Raw genomic sequence first — 17,443 nt, forward strand, 5'->3', positions numbered from 1 at the left:
TAATTAATTACTGTATATTGTTTGAAAACAGTTTTCCTAATATAACTATTAGTCTGAAATGAGTAGAAATGTTTTTACTCTGATTAATAATATCAATAATTTAAAAGTCAATACTCTATTATTAGAATCTCTTAGGGGAATCTGTTTAGACTAATTTGGAAATACCCTATTGAATGGCTCTTTCAACAATTCCTCCTTTCTTTAAAGTCCAGTTTCCTTGATAAATGAAATGTCATTGTACTATTAACTCTAGTGGCAAACCATCCTGTATGCTAAACTATAGCTTAGGAAGTTTTTCAGTGCACTCTATTTATCAATAGTTAAAATATGAGAAACTTTTCTTACCCTTTTCCCCTTATGTTATGCATTCATGTAACAACTTAATTATCCAGTGGGCTTAAGATAACTTATTTTTGCTCTGACTGATTGACTGCCTGTACAATCCAGATAATGATATCATGATTGCAAGATTGAGTGGCATACATTCCTTTAACGAGGGATAATGTACTGAAATGAATAAATATATGATGATAAATTTAAAACCATGTCAGTATTCGCTTTTATTGGAAATTAATTTAAGAGATTGATCACTCATTTGAATGACCAGTATTTAAATTACATTGGCTGCCTATGGAAAAAAATATTTGACTGGCAGGTTGGGGAGCAGCTATGAATATATCGAGTTTGTAATTGATATAGTTCAGCTCTTTGGAGATTTGTTTAAAGATGAGTCACAGAATGCTTGCAAGAAAACATTAAATAAGTCTGTGACCAGATTTTAATGCCTGAATGGTAAAGAAATATATTGAATTCCTGGGTTAGTTTCTGTGGTGGATAAATTAATTATTTAGCTATTTGCTTCATTTTATCCTTCTCCAACGATGATTTATGTCTCAGCTGCATCACAGCAGCCACGTTCCCACACATCCCTAAGGACGATGGTAATAAATCTCTTGGTAGTTTCCAGCCTCATTTACTTTCAATAGAACTCTGGAGATACTTAAATGAACAAGAATTATTATCAGTATTTCTTTCACAAATTGGTAACAGTGAGGCACAGTGGAGTTAAATTGAGGAAAAGGGTAGAAATTTCTATCAGGAATTCTAAACAGTTCTGCTCAAGACAAAAGATTAACTGTTTAGTGGTTGGCATGCCTTTTGAGTGTGAGTGAAAATCTTTTTTTTTATTATGTTTCATAGCTACATTTTCCGGTTAAGCTGCACTCGGCTGGGACAGTGGGCCATTGGCTATGTGACTGGCGACGGCAATATCCTCCAGACCATACCTCATAACAAGCCCCTATTCCAAGCCCTCATTGACGGGAGCAGGGAAGGCTTGTAAGTATGAAACAGTCCATTTGACTTGCCAATTCAAAACTCAGATTCTGCCTAGGCGTGGAACAGATAGCGAGGCTAATGAGCTCGTAGTTTGCGGTTTACTTCAAGCCTAAGAAATAGACCTCCCTTAGTTCTTGTTACTCATGCCTAAGCCATCATTTTATGGCACCCTAGTTATATGGAGCAGATACATTTCAGCATCAAAAAAAAATGCTGAAACATAGAAGTACTTTTAAAATATGTGCATGTACTATTGCGACTTCAGAGTAATTCATGCTGTTATTTCAAGTAAAATGAAATTGTGCATTACTTTTTGTTCTGAGTACTAGATTTTTTTTTCTCCTTTTTAATCTTCTACCTGTTCACTTCCCTTTTTATATGTATGTCTTTTTAGTCACCTTAATAATGAATCCAAATTTCAGACTTATATGTTAATAGCTAAACTCAGTTCATGCCAAGGTGTTGTTTATTACATTTTTATTATAACTTAAGTTTCCCTCCTAGAATGTTCCCAGCCCCAAAGTGTGGACAATGTGTCAGACGCTCCTGGTCGGTCCACCCGGTTTTTAGGAATTTGAATCATCTCCTGTTGTCTTTCCCCTCTTGTATTCTCAGCATCACCACCCCTCTCTGCCCCTTTCTTTCTCTCTTCCCCCTGTACAGCACCCCAGATTCCTGTGACCCAGATTGTAGGAAGGGTTGGGAAAGGCTGTGTTGGAAGCCTGGCTGAGGTAGTCCACCAGAATTAGTAGAGAGCAGATGGTTTCAATGCTACCTTTTCTACAGTAATTACTAAACCACAAAAATGAACATGGTGGAGAAGGGAAGGAAGGAAGAAGACAGTTTTCAAAAATAAAAGGAAGAAGGAGGTGTTAACTATGTGAAGAAAATCAATTCTTTTGTTACTGTTAGTATTTTCTATTTGGCTAGTTGAGACTGGTCCTCAGTGTGTTTTCTATCCTGTCCTTTACACTCACTGTGCAGCCCATGCTGGCCTTTAACTCTCCATGTACCTGCCTCAACCTCTTTAGTTCTCCAGTTACAGGATGCATCTTCCTGTCCCATCAAGAATGCATTACTGTTATTTTTAAGGATACACAGCTTCAAGAAAGCAGTTATATGGGAGATGTAAGGAGGTTGTGGTACCACAGATGCACTTCTCTTGATCTTCAGAGATCATAAATTTTCTCTTCTTTTATGCTTTACTTTCAGTACATTAAACATTGGTATGTGAACCTTTTGATTTGCCACAATATAGGCTTTTTAAAACTTAAAACAAGGTATAAGGTGGCAGAACTAGGCATAGACTAGTATGAGTGGTTTTTGTTTTGTTTATTTCTTATTGGTTTTTGTTTTGTTCTTTGCTTGTATTTTGTGCTTCTATTTTTTTGGTTTTTTTTTTAATTTTATTTTATAATTTAATTTAATTTTACATATCAGCCACGGATTCCCTTGTCTTCCCCCCGCCCCACTGCCTTGCTTCTATTTTTTTCAAAAGTCAAGCAAAAAGGAATGATCGAGTAACACCTAGGAATTTTTCCTAAAGGATAACAAACCCCTTGAACTCCCTAGAAAATTAACTTTTAATATGTATACAAACACACACACAAATGCATATGCACTCAGATGTATCCTCAAACCAATTGGCAGGTTGAATCTAACTCCCACAGTAGATTCGGATAAAGTAAACATAATATTAATTGGGGAGGATTTTCTTACACCAAAGGATAGCATCTGGTCTAATTATCATCAAAGCTGGATGTTTTTTTCCTACAGCTGAACCAATACTGTATGACATAGATGACGGCTGTATGTTGATAATGGCCAAGATGCCATTTCCTCATTGACATGGTCAGTAGCTTATGTAGCGTTCTGGCTGTGCTGAGAACCAAATCACTGAGATGCTCCTTGATGGGTTAAGTAGAACCTTGTAAGCTTTCTCTGGATCTTCATTTTCATTTCTATAATTTTCCAGCTTGGACTTCTTCCTAGAATTTGTATGTAGTTGATGATTTCAGTATTGCATAACATTAATTTTAATAGCCATTTCATGATATGCGGAGAAAGGTAACCACTTTTGCTTGTTATTCCTAGTTTAATATTTGTAAGATTCAGTTGCCCCAGTGGTAACACTAAGTTTGTATTCTGTTCTGATGAGTCCATTCCCTTTCCTTCCCAAGTCAAAGAAAGCTGTAGCCGATCTATTACTGTGTAAGAATATTCAGTCCTGTAATTCTTTTGTGTGTTTGTCTAGCATGATTCCAGTATTGATTACTCTAATTTTTCTAGATACTTCATTTGAAGATGAATGTTTTTATTATGTCATCAAAAATATTTTGCAGACCTGTTCATTAAAATAGTCACTACTATGTATTTTTAAATTTGTATTAAGCTCTATAATAAAGAAAACTGTTCAATAGGACTAATCATAGATTTTAATCACTTTTATTGAACTAATTATGCCAGCAGTAACATTACAGTCATATTTTAGTAAAAATGACATTACTGACAATAAACTTGATATTCAGTCTATTTTTGAATAATCGTTAAGCACTGTTTTGAACACTGCAAGAAGATCCCTTATAACTTTTGCTCAATGTTCTATTCTGAGAAGAAAGCCTGTATCTGCAAGCCTGTGTGTGTGACTTTATTGGAGTCCATGAAATATGGGATTATCATATTTTCCAGGTGTTGTAACATACATATGCATATTTTATAGTATGCACATCTGGGCATTATGCACATGTGTGCATATTAGCAGGAGTGGAAATATTCTGAGAGAAAGACTGAGAGACTGTGGAAAAGGCCACCACAGAAGAGCTTGATTATTTAGAACATAGTTATGACATAATTCTGTTTTTTCTCTCCATGTGGCTTTCAACATGACATTAATGATACAGTTATGATGCTTTCAATAAAGTATATAATAATCTGCAAATAGAAATATATTCAGGTGCTTTTAGAATGGGATATAGCTCACCACTGAATTAACTTTTTATCTTATGAGGAATATACACTAACAGATTTTTATTTGAAAATGATTATAGAAAGGATGAGTTTATATTATGCATTTTTGTGATGAAAACAGTGCAAGAATATATGGATAATTTGCAAAAAAGTACAAATAAAAGCATGAGTCTAAACATAGAAGAACCTGAGTAGACTTAACTGCAGTAAAAAACTTATATATTTAAAGTGATAAAATTTAAAGTGATAAAATTTTTGTTTAAATTCAGTTATCTTTATCCTGATGGGCGAAGTTATAACCCTGATTTAACCGGATTATGTGAACCTACACCTCATGATCATATAAAAGTTACACAGGTAAGAATACTTTTGGAAATTTAATTAATGCATAACTATACTACCTCTGAAATAAATCTGAACTTCTAACTATATTATACTCAAAAGCGCATTCAAATATTTAACATGATAATGTCAGGAATTCTGAGAATTCAAAGAAATTTTATGATCTATGTTAGATAAAAATTTTGTTGTTAATGATAATGCTTGCTTATCTAATATTGGCACTTATCTAGAGATAGATAAGTCAGATGTAGCTGCATAGATGTAAGGAGAAAACCTGAATTAAAACAAAAAAGGAGAAGAAGTGATCAGTTTTGTATTAAGGTTTTTAAAGTTAAATGAGTACTAAAGAACATTGAAAATTATACTTAGAATTTGACAGTCTCATGGACTCCGAGTGAGAACTTGGAAAACTCTTAATGTACTTTTCAGTAAAGACAAAACTCTAAATGAAAACATCTTTTGGCAATAAACACCATGTGTCACCACTTTCCTGTGCACAGGAGGATCTGCACCCCAGGGTGCTCACTGTACCATTTCCCACAAAGCAACAGAACACAAAATACTAAAACATTCAGTAGTGGATGAAATCACCCGTAGCTGCTCACAGTGGTTGTGCGAAGTGAACAACAGGAGGGCAGGAGCCCTGGATGTTCACTGGGAACTTCTGCCTCTCGTCCTGTACAAATCTCCATCGATTCCGAACTTTAGTGTATAGTATTTCACCTTTCAAACTTACATTGTGTAAGGCCACTTTTTAAAAACAATCTGCCATATAAGAATATATGAGTGTGTATTCCCAAAGTTGCCAAACCAGAGACATGTTTAACTGAGGAATTGTTGAGGAGTTGAAGAGAGCATGAAGCGGGACTTAAACGTGGTCTTGCTGTGTCTGTTTTTATAATGTTTCATGATTTAAATATGTTCATAATTGAGAAACAGTAAAGTTCAAAGGCTGTAAGAACATGTTTATTGGTTTCAGTACATATAGGCTTGGTGTGCTGAGACGTGAGAGATATACATCATGTATATGTATACTTTGTGGAAGGCATTTAAAATGTAACATATGACTACTGTTCTTAGCATTGTGTAGCAGTTTGACATTGTATTTTCTAATGTGTATAATATGCTAATGAGAAATTGTTCTTTCTGAGTCCATTTTTTAAAAATGAAACTTGGGCTGAGGATGTACCTTAGTTGGCAAAACACCTCCTAACATGTTTGAGCTTTATATTTTGAACCCCAGTACTACAAAAACAAATCAATGAAACTATAGATAAATTTTCAAGAGTAGCATGATCCCTTAAGTTTCACATAAAGTCATCTTACCCCCTTGAAATGCCTTACCTATGACTTGAGCATATTATAATTGCAGACTGACTTGGACAGTCTCAGTGTTTTTCTACTAGTTCAGGATTTTCAACCATAACTTAACTTATTTTGGATTATTTTGGTAATAATTCCTTTCCACTGTTTTGTTTTCTTGCTCTTGTCTTTAGTTTACTAAGTATCATGTACCCGACAAATATCAAAATGGATGAGATTTGTATGTATCTATGCATGCACTTATGTATGTGTGTGTATCTGCACAAATTGAACATTGCGATGTTTTTAGTATTCACAGAATAAACATGGCCATTTATTTATTCTACTCATGTGTTGGGATTTCATAGGCATTTACTTCACTAAAACATGACTTAATTTTCACAGACTTTCATTTTCTTTTCTTCGCAGCTCTCATAAACCACTCTTGAATATGCATTTCTAGTTTACATTTACAAGGCTGTCTTTTCTTATCAAACAGAATTTGTCAGTATTTGTTCACTGAGGCAGAGTTCCAAACATTCTAAATTTGACTCAGCCAGTTTTGAGTTGGGAAGATAATTACTTTCCATTTACTTTGGATTTGGGGATTTACTCTGGAATTTGAAGCAAAGAGCTGAAACTCCCTGTGACTCAACTTGTTTCTCTTCCTTTCATGCTGTGCTTGGGCTGGTGGGCTCTAGCAAGTGTGGCAGCATGCACGACTGCTGATCTTTCATTCCAAGATGTCTAATGTCCAGACAGCACATTTCCAATGGGACAGTGCAGTGAAATTCATGTGTGACCTTTACAAAAAGAAAAAAGAAAACAAAAAAGACCAAGTCATTTATATTGCCAATCTAAAACTGTAGCTATTGTCTTTGGAGTCCCTGTGGCTGTTGAAGCAAGTCTGTCCTTAAAGTAATGGAATAAAACATAAAATAACCCAGAGTATTTAAAAAAGGAAACATTTATAAAATTGATGCCAAGATCTCAGATGTCTGAAAAATTGATTTTATAGATCAAATTGTGACTATCAACTTAAAACATGTTCTTAAATGGTAACATAATTCTGACAAGTTCAAGTGTGGGAAACTTACTGTAAGTCATTGTACTTGAGGAAATTCAATATAACACCTTATGCTAGAAAGCCATTAACATTGGCCCCCTTTCCCTATATTCCAGGAACAGTATGAACTGTATTGTGAAATGGGCTCCACTTTTCAGCTCTGTAAGATCTGTGCAGAGAACGACAAAGACGTCAAGATTGAGCCTTGTGGACATCTGATGTGCACCTCGTGCCTTACTGCATGGCAGGTACAGCCAATTTTTCTGCGGCAGCAGGGGCACTTCTCTGTACCCCACTCACACTTCCCTCTCTGGGTTCTACATCTTTTGAGTCAGGAAGTAATACTTAGAACTGTTTTATCTAAAATACTAATATATATATATATATATATATATATATATATATATATATATATATATATATATATATAATGTATGAATTGATTTTTTGCTGTTTTGTATTGTATTTTTTTCACATGTGTAACTTAAGTTTCTGTTGGTTGTAAGTAGTTTTGCTTCTGTCATCCAATTAGTTTCATGATGACACAAATATTAATTTGGCCTGTCTCAGATTGTGCTCATGGAAAGATTTTGGAGCACAGTGAACTACACTAGATAAATCTTATAATGCTGCTGTCAATCAAATTTCTTTTCTCTTGAGATACAGTTCGTGTCTCACATGTGTCCATGATAGTTGCTTTGTGAGACCCAAACTGGGAAGTCAGAGAAACATGTGTCTGAAGCAGTGTCTGAAGCAGTTTGTACCCTAACAGGCACAATTTCCAGTTGTAAGAAACTTTCAAAGACTAGCTTCCTTCTTGTTCATGGTTAGATAGTCACTAAATACAAAATGATTTAATGTTTTAGAATAAGGCCACCAACCCCCCCCCCCCACATGACTCTTTTGTAGATCTTTAACTGTTGCAAAAGTTGGGGCTTTAAAGTAGGTCTTTTAACAGAATTCCAGTTTTAACTATTTGAGAGACTATTTTGATCAAGCCATCTTGCAGTTTGCTATTTAATGAAGCTTTATGAAAACTAGCAATATGTTAATGTCATTTGGAAAGCAAAACATCTAATTTTTAAACCTTGGCCCTGTCACTCTTGGGCCTGCTCTTTCCAACCTTGAACTTCGGATGTGAGGGAAGATGGCCCAGTGAGTTCATGAAAAGAGACAAGCTGCCTCAGAGGGCGATGTCACCAGCTGAACTCATGGATTGGCAGTGAAGTATAATAACTCACAATTTCATAGTCTTTGAAAGGGACCTGCCCTCCCTGAAGAGACTTTAGACATAGGAAAGAAAAAGAGGAAGAACGAGAATTGAAATACAGTTGATTCGGGTTTCCATGGCCCTCTGAGGTGAGCTCACAGGCGTCATTGTCACCTCAGAAAATTTGTCTGCATCTCTATGCCTGTCTCCTTCAATGTGCTTTTGGTTTCTATGTTGCCTTACGTTTTCTTGATATCCTTGCCCTCTTCTCCTGCAACCTGTTCATTTTGATGATGAATCTGCACAGCACAGGCTGTTGCTGGAGGAAGGGAGGGACGTGATGTGGCATCAGCAAGAATCACTCCCAGCAGATGGGCACTCGATTTGCTGGTTATGCTAGCAGCAGTGATTCTGTACACTTAGCAAGGCCATCTCCAAAGTGCCTTGTGATAAGTTTGGATATGCCGATGGAACTCAGATCCATCCAGCCGCACCTTGGCGCATTTCTGATGAACTGGTACAAAGTGCTGTTGACTTTTCACCCCCCCACTGACTGCCTGTGAAGGAGTATTTAGAGCTGCTTCACCCGACACCCATTTAGGATCGCAGGACAAGTATTGAACCAAGAAGGAGCCAAGTTGTGTCCTTTCCCACACTAAGCATACAGTCTAATAATAATGGTTCTCACGTGTTCCTGATAGAAAATAAAGGCTTTATTTATTTATTTATTTTCAAATGGAATGCATAAATTAGGCTAGTGTACACTGGGCCCTCTCTGCCTCTTTCGGGGCTGGTTCTCTCTGGGCTCCAGTCCTGAAACATGTGCTATAGCCATGTTATACATTATGAGAATTCATGTGTTTGACCTACTGCTGAGCTTGCTATGTGGGAGGTAGATGGGTAGGTGGGTGAAAACTACAGTTTAGTGCTCTTTACAAATGCCAGTTACATTGTAGCCCAAAGGTAGGTGGGTTTTTAAAAGTATGCCTGAGTGTAAAACAAGAAACAGTGTGTTTATTCTATATAGTTCTTACAGAACAACTGTTAATTTTTTTCCACCTTCTTTAAAGTGTGTTGTGTACAAGGGCATGAGATTATTTCCAGCTTTTTATATACTGTTAATGCTCTGCCCTTCTCATCACCACGACTTTTCTGTATATTACCAAACATTTTCCAAAGGGTGCCCGTACTTCCTCTTTCTAGCTGCTAATCAGTTCCCAGATACCTTGCATACATTTTCATATTGATGCTAGTGACCTTCTATGTAGATATGTCCAGTAATATAAATTATTAGCCTTTGCTGTTCTCCTTTTAATGCTTAAATACTTCTCAGTTTTACTTTCAGAAATTGAGGAAGTACATACATGATCAAGTGTTGCAAACAGGGTCAGGGGGAACTAGCAGAAGTTATATGAGAAAGTACTAATAAATTAGTAACTTATTAAGAAAAGTTTTAAAAAGTAACCGTTTCAAAGGTATTCATGAAGTTGAAATAAGATTTACTTATTTCCTTAAGATATACTTACACCATCAGTCAGTACTGTTACCCTAAACTGATTGTTGGATTTTTGCATACAGTCTAAGGAAAAATGGGCAAAGTTTTTATTTCAGTATTAATTTTGATATCTCTTCACACACAAAAAAAAATGTTTTAGTAAGTATTCTGGTTCATTTTGTATGACTCTCTATGAGCTTTTTCCTGGTTATATTGTAAACATTTCCACATATACCCATTTGCCATCTAGACTATGGCTCATTGATGTTAGAATACTGCGTGTTGATGGTGAACCAATACGTGGTTTTCTGTTAGATGCTGTGAAGGAAGCAGGAGAGCATGAGATTGTTCTAACTGGACAGTGCTGTAGGTCATCTTCGAGAAGCCTCCTGAAGTGCTTGTTCAGGACCGTTCTTCCTGAGAAGACACTGATCTTTCAGAGACCTTTACTTGCTTACCGCCTGAGAATGAGAGTTAAAGCTTGTAGCCACGGATCCATATTTTCTGTGCAGTAACCCTTGAACCTCATTATTTACCTCTGCTGCTGGCCGGACTGCCAGCACGGACGGCCACGATACCTGGCTTCTGCATATCGTGTCCTCGCAAGAATTATTTGCAGTGATGTCTGACACGCTTTTTCTTGTTCTTAAATAACTTGTCATTAGGATAAGGCCTGGAGTTCCTAAAGTGATATTCTGCAATCCCTGTGTCCCAAAGGGGTCTCACTAGTAAAACACACATACTCAACCTTTCTACTCCTGGGTTAGGGGCATTTCTACATTTACATACAGATGTGATGTAGTGTGCTCCTGCTGAGCAGGACATCTGTGTGCAAAGCTTTCCAGGGAGTGCATGGACAGCAATGTTTTGTGATCCTTATTAAAAATGCCTCCCTTCTTAAGAACAAGTCGTATAAACTTAATTCAATTAAAACATAGTTGAAGAACATTCAATATTCCAACAACCTCCTGTCTGGAACCTCAGTTTGAGGTTCACTGGATTTAGCTGATTGTATGTACGTGAACAGAACACAGCTATAGAACATTTTGTTCTTTAATATATTGTCAAACCTTGGATCTAAAGGTACAGATTTAGTGAGGAATTTCTGGGAGTTGCGGCCTTTGCTGAAGGGCAGGTTGTAACAGATGTCTCTGTCTTTTTACTTTGCTTGTGTTCCAAAATGATAAAGCATAGAATCATTTTTTTTCTTTAAAGCTGTTGGTTCTATTTCATGGAATTGCCCACTTCTACTGTTAGAGAAAAAGTTAAGCTTTTAAGGTAAATCATGCACAGCAAAAATCGACTGCTGTGGTTACCCAAGAACAATACCCTTTGATAGAAGCAAACCTGGACACTTCAACGTTCATGCCCCATGACCTTGAGACTTTTTTTTTTTAGAACTATCTGTTGAGCAACTGGTATCTCTATCCTTAAAGTTTTATAGATGAGATTGCTGCTAATATTTACCTGATGGATGTCAGCTTTTTCTGCAGGTTAAATTGTGGGCATTAGAGAGTTTCCTCTTACTTTACAGTTCTTTGGTTGGGTGTGCTGATATGAAAATGATTTTAGGGAAATGCCTGCCTGGCAAGAAGTTAGGGTGAATCAGTCAGAGCCCAACAGGCAACATTGAGCCTGGACAGTCAGTATATCATAATGTGTTTAAGAAAGTGCATTGTTAGCAAGTCATTCTCCACCAAAATTGTCTTTTGTCTGATGCCCTATTTTGGTTTAATTGAAATTCATTAGAGACTTAAATTTGATGTAATTACCAATAAACCTAAGAAAGGCACGGTAGTGGTAGCTCTTTCGACTGTCAGTGGCTGTTCTTTAATTGCTGTCGTAATGGCCCATTAGTCATGCCCCCAAAGAGGTGTCAGACTTTTTTCTTTTCATTTTCTGAAACATCTGTGTTATGTAATACATTGAATAACCATGGAAAAGTTTGTACAGAATACCAAATAAGTTAAATAATCAGCTTTCCAGTGCCTTTGAAGCAACATTACCCTGGGTGGGGCTTCTCTGTTCCACCCTTGGTCAGTAAAGCTTGCAGAGTCCCCTCTCACTCCACATGTCAGTAAGATGCTAAGAAAATATTTGTTCTCCTAGTCCCGAGCGGCACATCCTCCTTTGGGCACAGTTTAAAAAACACCCCTAATGCATAGGGTGTGAAGTAAGGAATTGCGCGCTACTGTTTTTACAAAGAGTCTGTCAAATGGCTTCTGGGCTTTCCGATGGCACAGACAGCAACCTGAGTGTCACTCTCTCAAAGAAAAATGACTATCTCTGTCAGTTCTAGGCAGCTATATTTTGAATTGCTACCAAGAACTTTCATTTAATTAAAAAAAAAAAAAAAAAAAAAAAACTTCTGTGATTTTTTTTCCTGTGTTTTTCTTCAGTTTTGAAGGAGAGACTTCCCAGTGTTCAAAGTGGTAATTTAGAAAAGTGTGAATGCATGCAAATCTGTGAGTGTGGCTTTAATACCATATGATTAAAGAGAACATTGGAGGGAGATGTGAGAATTGAGCTCACTGCTTATATCTTAGTAATAAACACATATTATTCTGACAGTTTTTTACAAAAGTATTAGAATTTCTACCCTTACAGAAACTTTTTAACCAAAAAGTAAAATAATATTTGCCTTTAAGAGCGATTAAAATGGATGCCTCAAGCTTTGGCTTCTGTTGCACCTTTTTGAGTTATTGTGGTAGAATAGAATGGGGCTTCTCTTTCCCTGGAGGAGAACTGGAGGAGAGGCAAGATTTGTCCAGAAATGTTGTAGTGACTTCCTGAGCTAGAATAATGGAGCGGGCATGGCTGGGCTTGCACGGGACCGAGAGAGGGGGCAGGAGAGGGGCAGAGGAACCTCTGGGGAGTCTGACCTCTTCTTCTTCACCTTGCTGAGGCCTGGTCCCTCTTACTTGTGCCTGCTGAATACTCCAGTCTGGCCCTCTGGAGAGCTTCCTGGCCATGATCCTAGATCCACCTCCCATTTTGTCACAGAGGCCTTTACCTGCTGAACCATCTCACCCACTCCAGAGAAAATAAAATCTTGTAGAACAAATGCTAGATTCTGAGTCTCCTGACTGAACAGGTGGACTCTCACCACATCACCATGTATCTGAAGCCTAACAGAAATGGACACTTAGGAAGCAGTAGTCATTGACTCTAACACTCTGACGTGAACCATTCTTTTTTCAGATTTATTTTTATTTCATGTGTATGAAATGTTTTGCCAGCATGCATGGCAAAACATTTATATGCCACAGCTGTGCCTGGTGCCCATGGAGGCCAGAAAAGGACTAGAATTACAGGCAGGTGTGAACCACCATGTGCGTGTTACAGACTGAACCCTGGTTCTCTGCAAGAGCAACAAGTGCTCTTAACCTTAGAGCCGTCTCATGAGCCTTTCTGGCTTGGGTTGTTTGAAAGTTGGTAGCATTAAGTAAAATGTTTGCTGACTCAGGAGCAATGTGTATGATACTCTAGATCAATGGTTCTCAACTTTCCTAATGCTGTGACCCTTGAATACAGTTTCTCTTGTTGTGGTGACCCCCAACCATAAAATTATTTCCATTGCTACTTCATAACTGTAATTTTGCTAATGTTATGAATCATAACTTAAGTATCTGATATGCAGGCTATCTGCTATGTGAGTCCCCAAAGGGTCCACGACCCACAGGTTGAGAACCACTGCTCTAGATTTAAGGCACAGATTTTAGAATGAAATGTCTTGCTGTCATGCCACAGATTGTAGAGATGAGCTGTCCATCATCCTGTGAAGAAACTGAGTGCTTGAACAGCATACTTCAAAACTTACAGTTTAAGCATATCAGTTTAACAAAAATGTGTCTGTTAATAAGTGACCAGAAGCTCGTGTGAACCTTTACCTAGGCTATGAACTGACATTGATAAATTATCATGTTATAGTAAAGTCTTGGGAGGAAGTGATTAGGCTCCTGAAACAGGTGTCCTTGCCTTGATTCCCTGCACAGTATTGCTTAGTTAAGTGTGGCCTTTATCAGATTGTGAAAACCCTTAATTTTCTTACTGGGGAAATAGAATGGAGACTGGGAGTATATAGAAGAACAAATAAGGTAATGTTATATAAATGGGTTTATAAGAGTCCTTCAGAAAGTATTATTTAGCAGACATCCCTTATTTCTAGTTATGGTTAAGCAGAGTTATACCAATGATTCTGCATTGAGATTAAAATCATATTTGTCTTCTGGAAAAGATGGAATTCCTCCAGAACTAAGTTTTGTTTCAGATGCTGTTACGTTCCCTCAGTACTCACATTTGCTTAGTTTTGGAGGTATTTTTACTTGCAAGTGGAATTTGAGCAGAACTTTGCTAAGCTTTGAACTAGTTAAACTCACTTAATAGTCATTATGACCAAATGATGCCCTTTAAATGGTGGGTTATCTCATTATACCTTGCAAATAAAAGGCAGTGAGCTGTCTAGTATATGGTGGTCGTAGAAGTCCAGTTATGATGCTCTAAGTCAGAATGCCTTAGAGCATTTTGTGATTTACTGTACAATTCTCTAGATCTTCCACAGCAAAGCTGTGAGATTTTAAGGCACCTGAGTCTTCCCCCACATCCATTATAAAATACCAAAGCAGAGCTCTCTTTCACATTGGAGCATTTAATCTTCATTTGCTATTTCACTTACTTTCAACAAGAAGTTATTGTTAAATTCTTTGAAATATAAAAATGTTTAATAAAGTTGTGACCCACTCTTAAATCTATTATTCTGATATAATTATTTCACATGACTGTCAATAATAAAAAATATTCATGGTAGATGCCAAAAGCATAAAATATAGAAAAATGATATAAATTACAAGTAACTAATAAAGATAAAACACACATTCACTTAGAAACATGGGATAAACATGAAAATGGGATCGCTATGAGTATACTTGTGCTATGAGTATACTTGTGTCCTGGAGCCTTCCATATATATATTGTATATGCGAGAAATAGAAAGTGCTTGCCTATGGCCTGGCAGCTGTCTCAGTTGGTAAGTGTTTGCTGCACAAGCATGAGAACCTGAGTTTGGCCTCCTAGCATCCCTATAGCCTGGCATATGTCTGTAGGGGAAGGTTTAGATACCTAGGATTTGCAGAGTTGGAACTTACCAAAATGGTGAGCCTGGCTTACCGAGGAACTCTATATCAAAAACTGAGGTGGAAAGCAAATAAAGGGAGACAGCCGACAGGGACCTCTGGCATGCATAGACCCAGACCTGGGAACGTGCACATAGATACATCACATATACTGTATTCTAGAGAAAGTGATTGACTGTTAGTCAAAGTGTTTTTCTAATAATTCTGAAAGCAAGTAAATTATAAGTATAATGCTTAGGATGTCTAAAAGAAAGTTTTGGGATATAGTGTGTTTTTGAGCAACATATAGGTAAAACACACAGTGATTCAGGTGGAAGTTGGTACTTATATTGTTCACTTGGGCTCTTACATAGAGTGTTTATAGTAAAACAGATATGTTTTCTATATTAATTTTTCTGTATTTTCTATCATTGGAAATTCATTGTGATGTTACTTAAAATTATGCTTATGTATAATATTGACTCATAGTGTTAATGGATGGTATATAAATGAGAGTTATTGTATCATGAGTATATTACGTAGGTAATATTCAAGTAGCTGTAGTAGTCACTGGTAACTTCTGACCTTTAATTTTAAAGTATTTCTACATTGGGGAAGTGAAAGCTACTGAGTCAATTAGAATAAAAGGAATTTTAAATACTTCCTCTTAGCATTCACAAGTTGTAAACATGTTAAGGACTAGAGCAGAATTATTTATTGTTCTTTCTTCTCCTATAACATATGTTCTTTGATCTTGACTTCTAGTATATGTTGACAGGAACATTATTTTAATTATGGATGCACAATTCTGATGAGTTATTTGTCTATTCTAGACATTCTTCATCTGTAGTCAATCAACCATGTGACAGAAAACAGGGCAGAGTAAGCAAAGTGGCATTTGAGAATTGATGGTTCTGTTTCATTTGCATATGAGAGTAGCTAAAGGAAAAGAGTGAAGGGTGAAGTTATACAAGAGTAAGTTCTGCAGGCAGTGGGAACTGTTTGCCCATCACAGGGGATAGACAGTCGGTGTAGCTGTTTACACTCAACAGCCACGAAATGGGCACATGTTCTGGTCTAAGAAAAGTGGTTACTTGTGGGTAGTTCTTCTCCACTTACATTGTGGGTAAATTCATCCTACCATCAACAGGTCAAACTGATCAGAAAATGTCTTTTGAGATATCTACTCTCATGTTTGCAACACACATGAATAATTTTCATAAAATTAAACTGCCAGGTAAGAAGGTTAGGGGAAGCACTTAAGTCTTTGTTTAGAAGAACCATGTCCAGTCTTTCTTTCTCTTGTGTTACTGGGATGTTGTTACCTATCACCTCCTCCTTTTTCCAAAGTAAACCCAGTCAATCTTAGGAGGAAAAGAGGTGTAAATGCAAACCATTCTTAGCCAGAGCTACATGGAAATGGTCCTGGGAGTGAGAACACAACAAAAGCATTACAGCTTCTAGACACTGTATTAACACATGATGAGGCTTTATGATTCAATTTGAATGAATTATATTAGTTACAGCAGTTGTACATAGATTTTTAAATGATGCATTTAGGTATCCATACTAAGACATATGTGGTTCAAGTTATATAATGTGTAGACTATGCTTCAAAATAATTGACAAGTGGAAGATGTAAAGGCACAGAGGAAATATATTAGGCATAAATTAATTGTTCGTCAAGCTGGGCCGTGCATACATGTATTCATTACACTCTACATTTTAATTTTATTTTGCTATAATAATGTTTAAATTGTGTAATGAATGAAATGTCCACATAGGGCTCAGAATCTGCTTTCCATTCATTTGTCATGCATTCTTGTTACAGAGAATGTGAGTGCTCTTTCCACTTCACATGAAGAGCTAGCTTTCTTAAATGACTCAATATAATGTAGATCTATACAGATGCACCAGTACAGACACACAGTACAGATTTTAACCTTCACAGTAAAACTTCATCCAGATAAAGTATTGACTGTTCCCTTAACTTAAAGTTCTTTTCTTCAAATCGTACTAGGAAGGTTTATATTTCTTTAAAGTTTCTCGGTGTTAAAAATATCAAAGTAAGGAGATTATCCAAAATGGAAGAATTCAATCTTGTTTTTATCATGTGTGAAATTATGGGTCACAGAACATTTAAGTTCATCAGTTCTGAACATGCTGGTATGTGCATTCTCTCTCTCCCTCTCCCTCCATACTTCCATCCTTCACTCCCTCACTCCCTCTCTCTATTTGATGTGTGTTGGAGTTTACTCATTCATATATCTAATTATTTACTATTCCAAGTTTTTAAAAGTTGTGTAAAAGCATATGAATAAGGGGATGTTGCAGCTTCTTTTCATTAAGCCATCCAATTTGCATTTTTTTCTTTTTGATATTATACTTTGCAAAGAAGGCATTTAGTTTGTTAATCCAAGAGAAATTAAAGGAAACTATAGGCCAGTAGTATCTGCTTCAGAGTAGACATCTGAAATCTGTCTAGTAAGAGGAGAGGAAGAGAATTTTTTGCAGTGCTTCTGAAGCCACATTGTTGAAGTCAGGTGATTCAACTTCCCATAGGCCAAGGTGATAAAAACAATAGGTCTGAGTTAAGTACAGGATGATTTCTG

The 17,443-nt window shown here is 36.7% G+C and overlaps 1 protein-coding gene across 7 annotated transcripts in view; it reads left to right on the forward strand.

Annotated features, from left to right (window-relative positions):
* Window positions 1-17,443, forward strand: part of Cblb (Cbl proto-oncogene B) — a 186,031-nt gene that overhangs the window by 112,343 nt on the left and 56,245 nt on the right. For all 7 annotated transcript variants that reach the window (XM_006989990.4, XM_006989988.4, XM_042259418.2 and 4 more), the window contains exons 7-9: window positions 1,201-1,338; window positions 4,575-4,662; window positions 7,132-7,263. In XM_006989990.4, coding sequence (XP_006990052.1) covers window positions 1,201-1,338; window positions 4,575-4,662; window positions 7,132-7,263 — 358 coding nt within the window. The remainder of the gene's footprint in view (window positions 1-1,200; window positions 1,339-4,574; window positions 4,663-7,131; window positions 7,264-17,443) is intronic.

The sequence above is a fragment of the Peromyscus maniculatus genome, chromosome 12 (genome assembly GCF_049852395.1).
Source record: "Peromyscus maniculatus bairdii isolate BWxNUB_F1_BW_parent chromosome 12, HU_Pman_BW_mat_3.1, whole genome shotgun sequence".
NCBI classification, from domain to species: domain Eukaryota; kingdom Metazoa; phylum Chordata; class Mammalia; order Rodentia; family Cricetidae; genus Peromyscus; species Peromyscus maniculatus.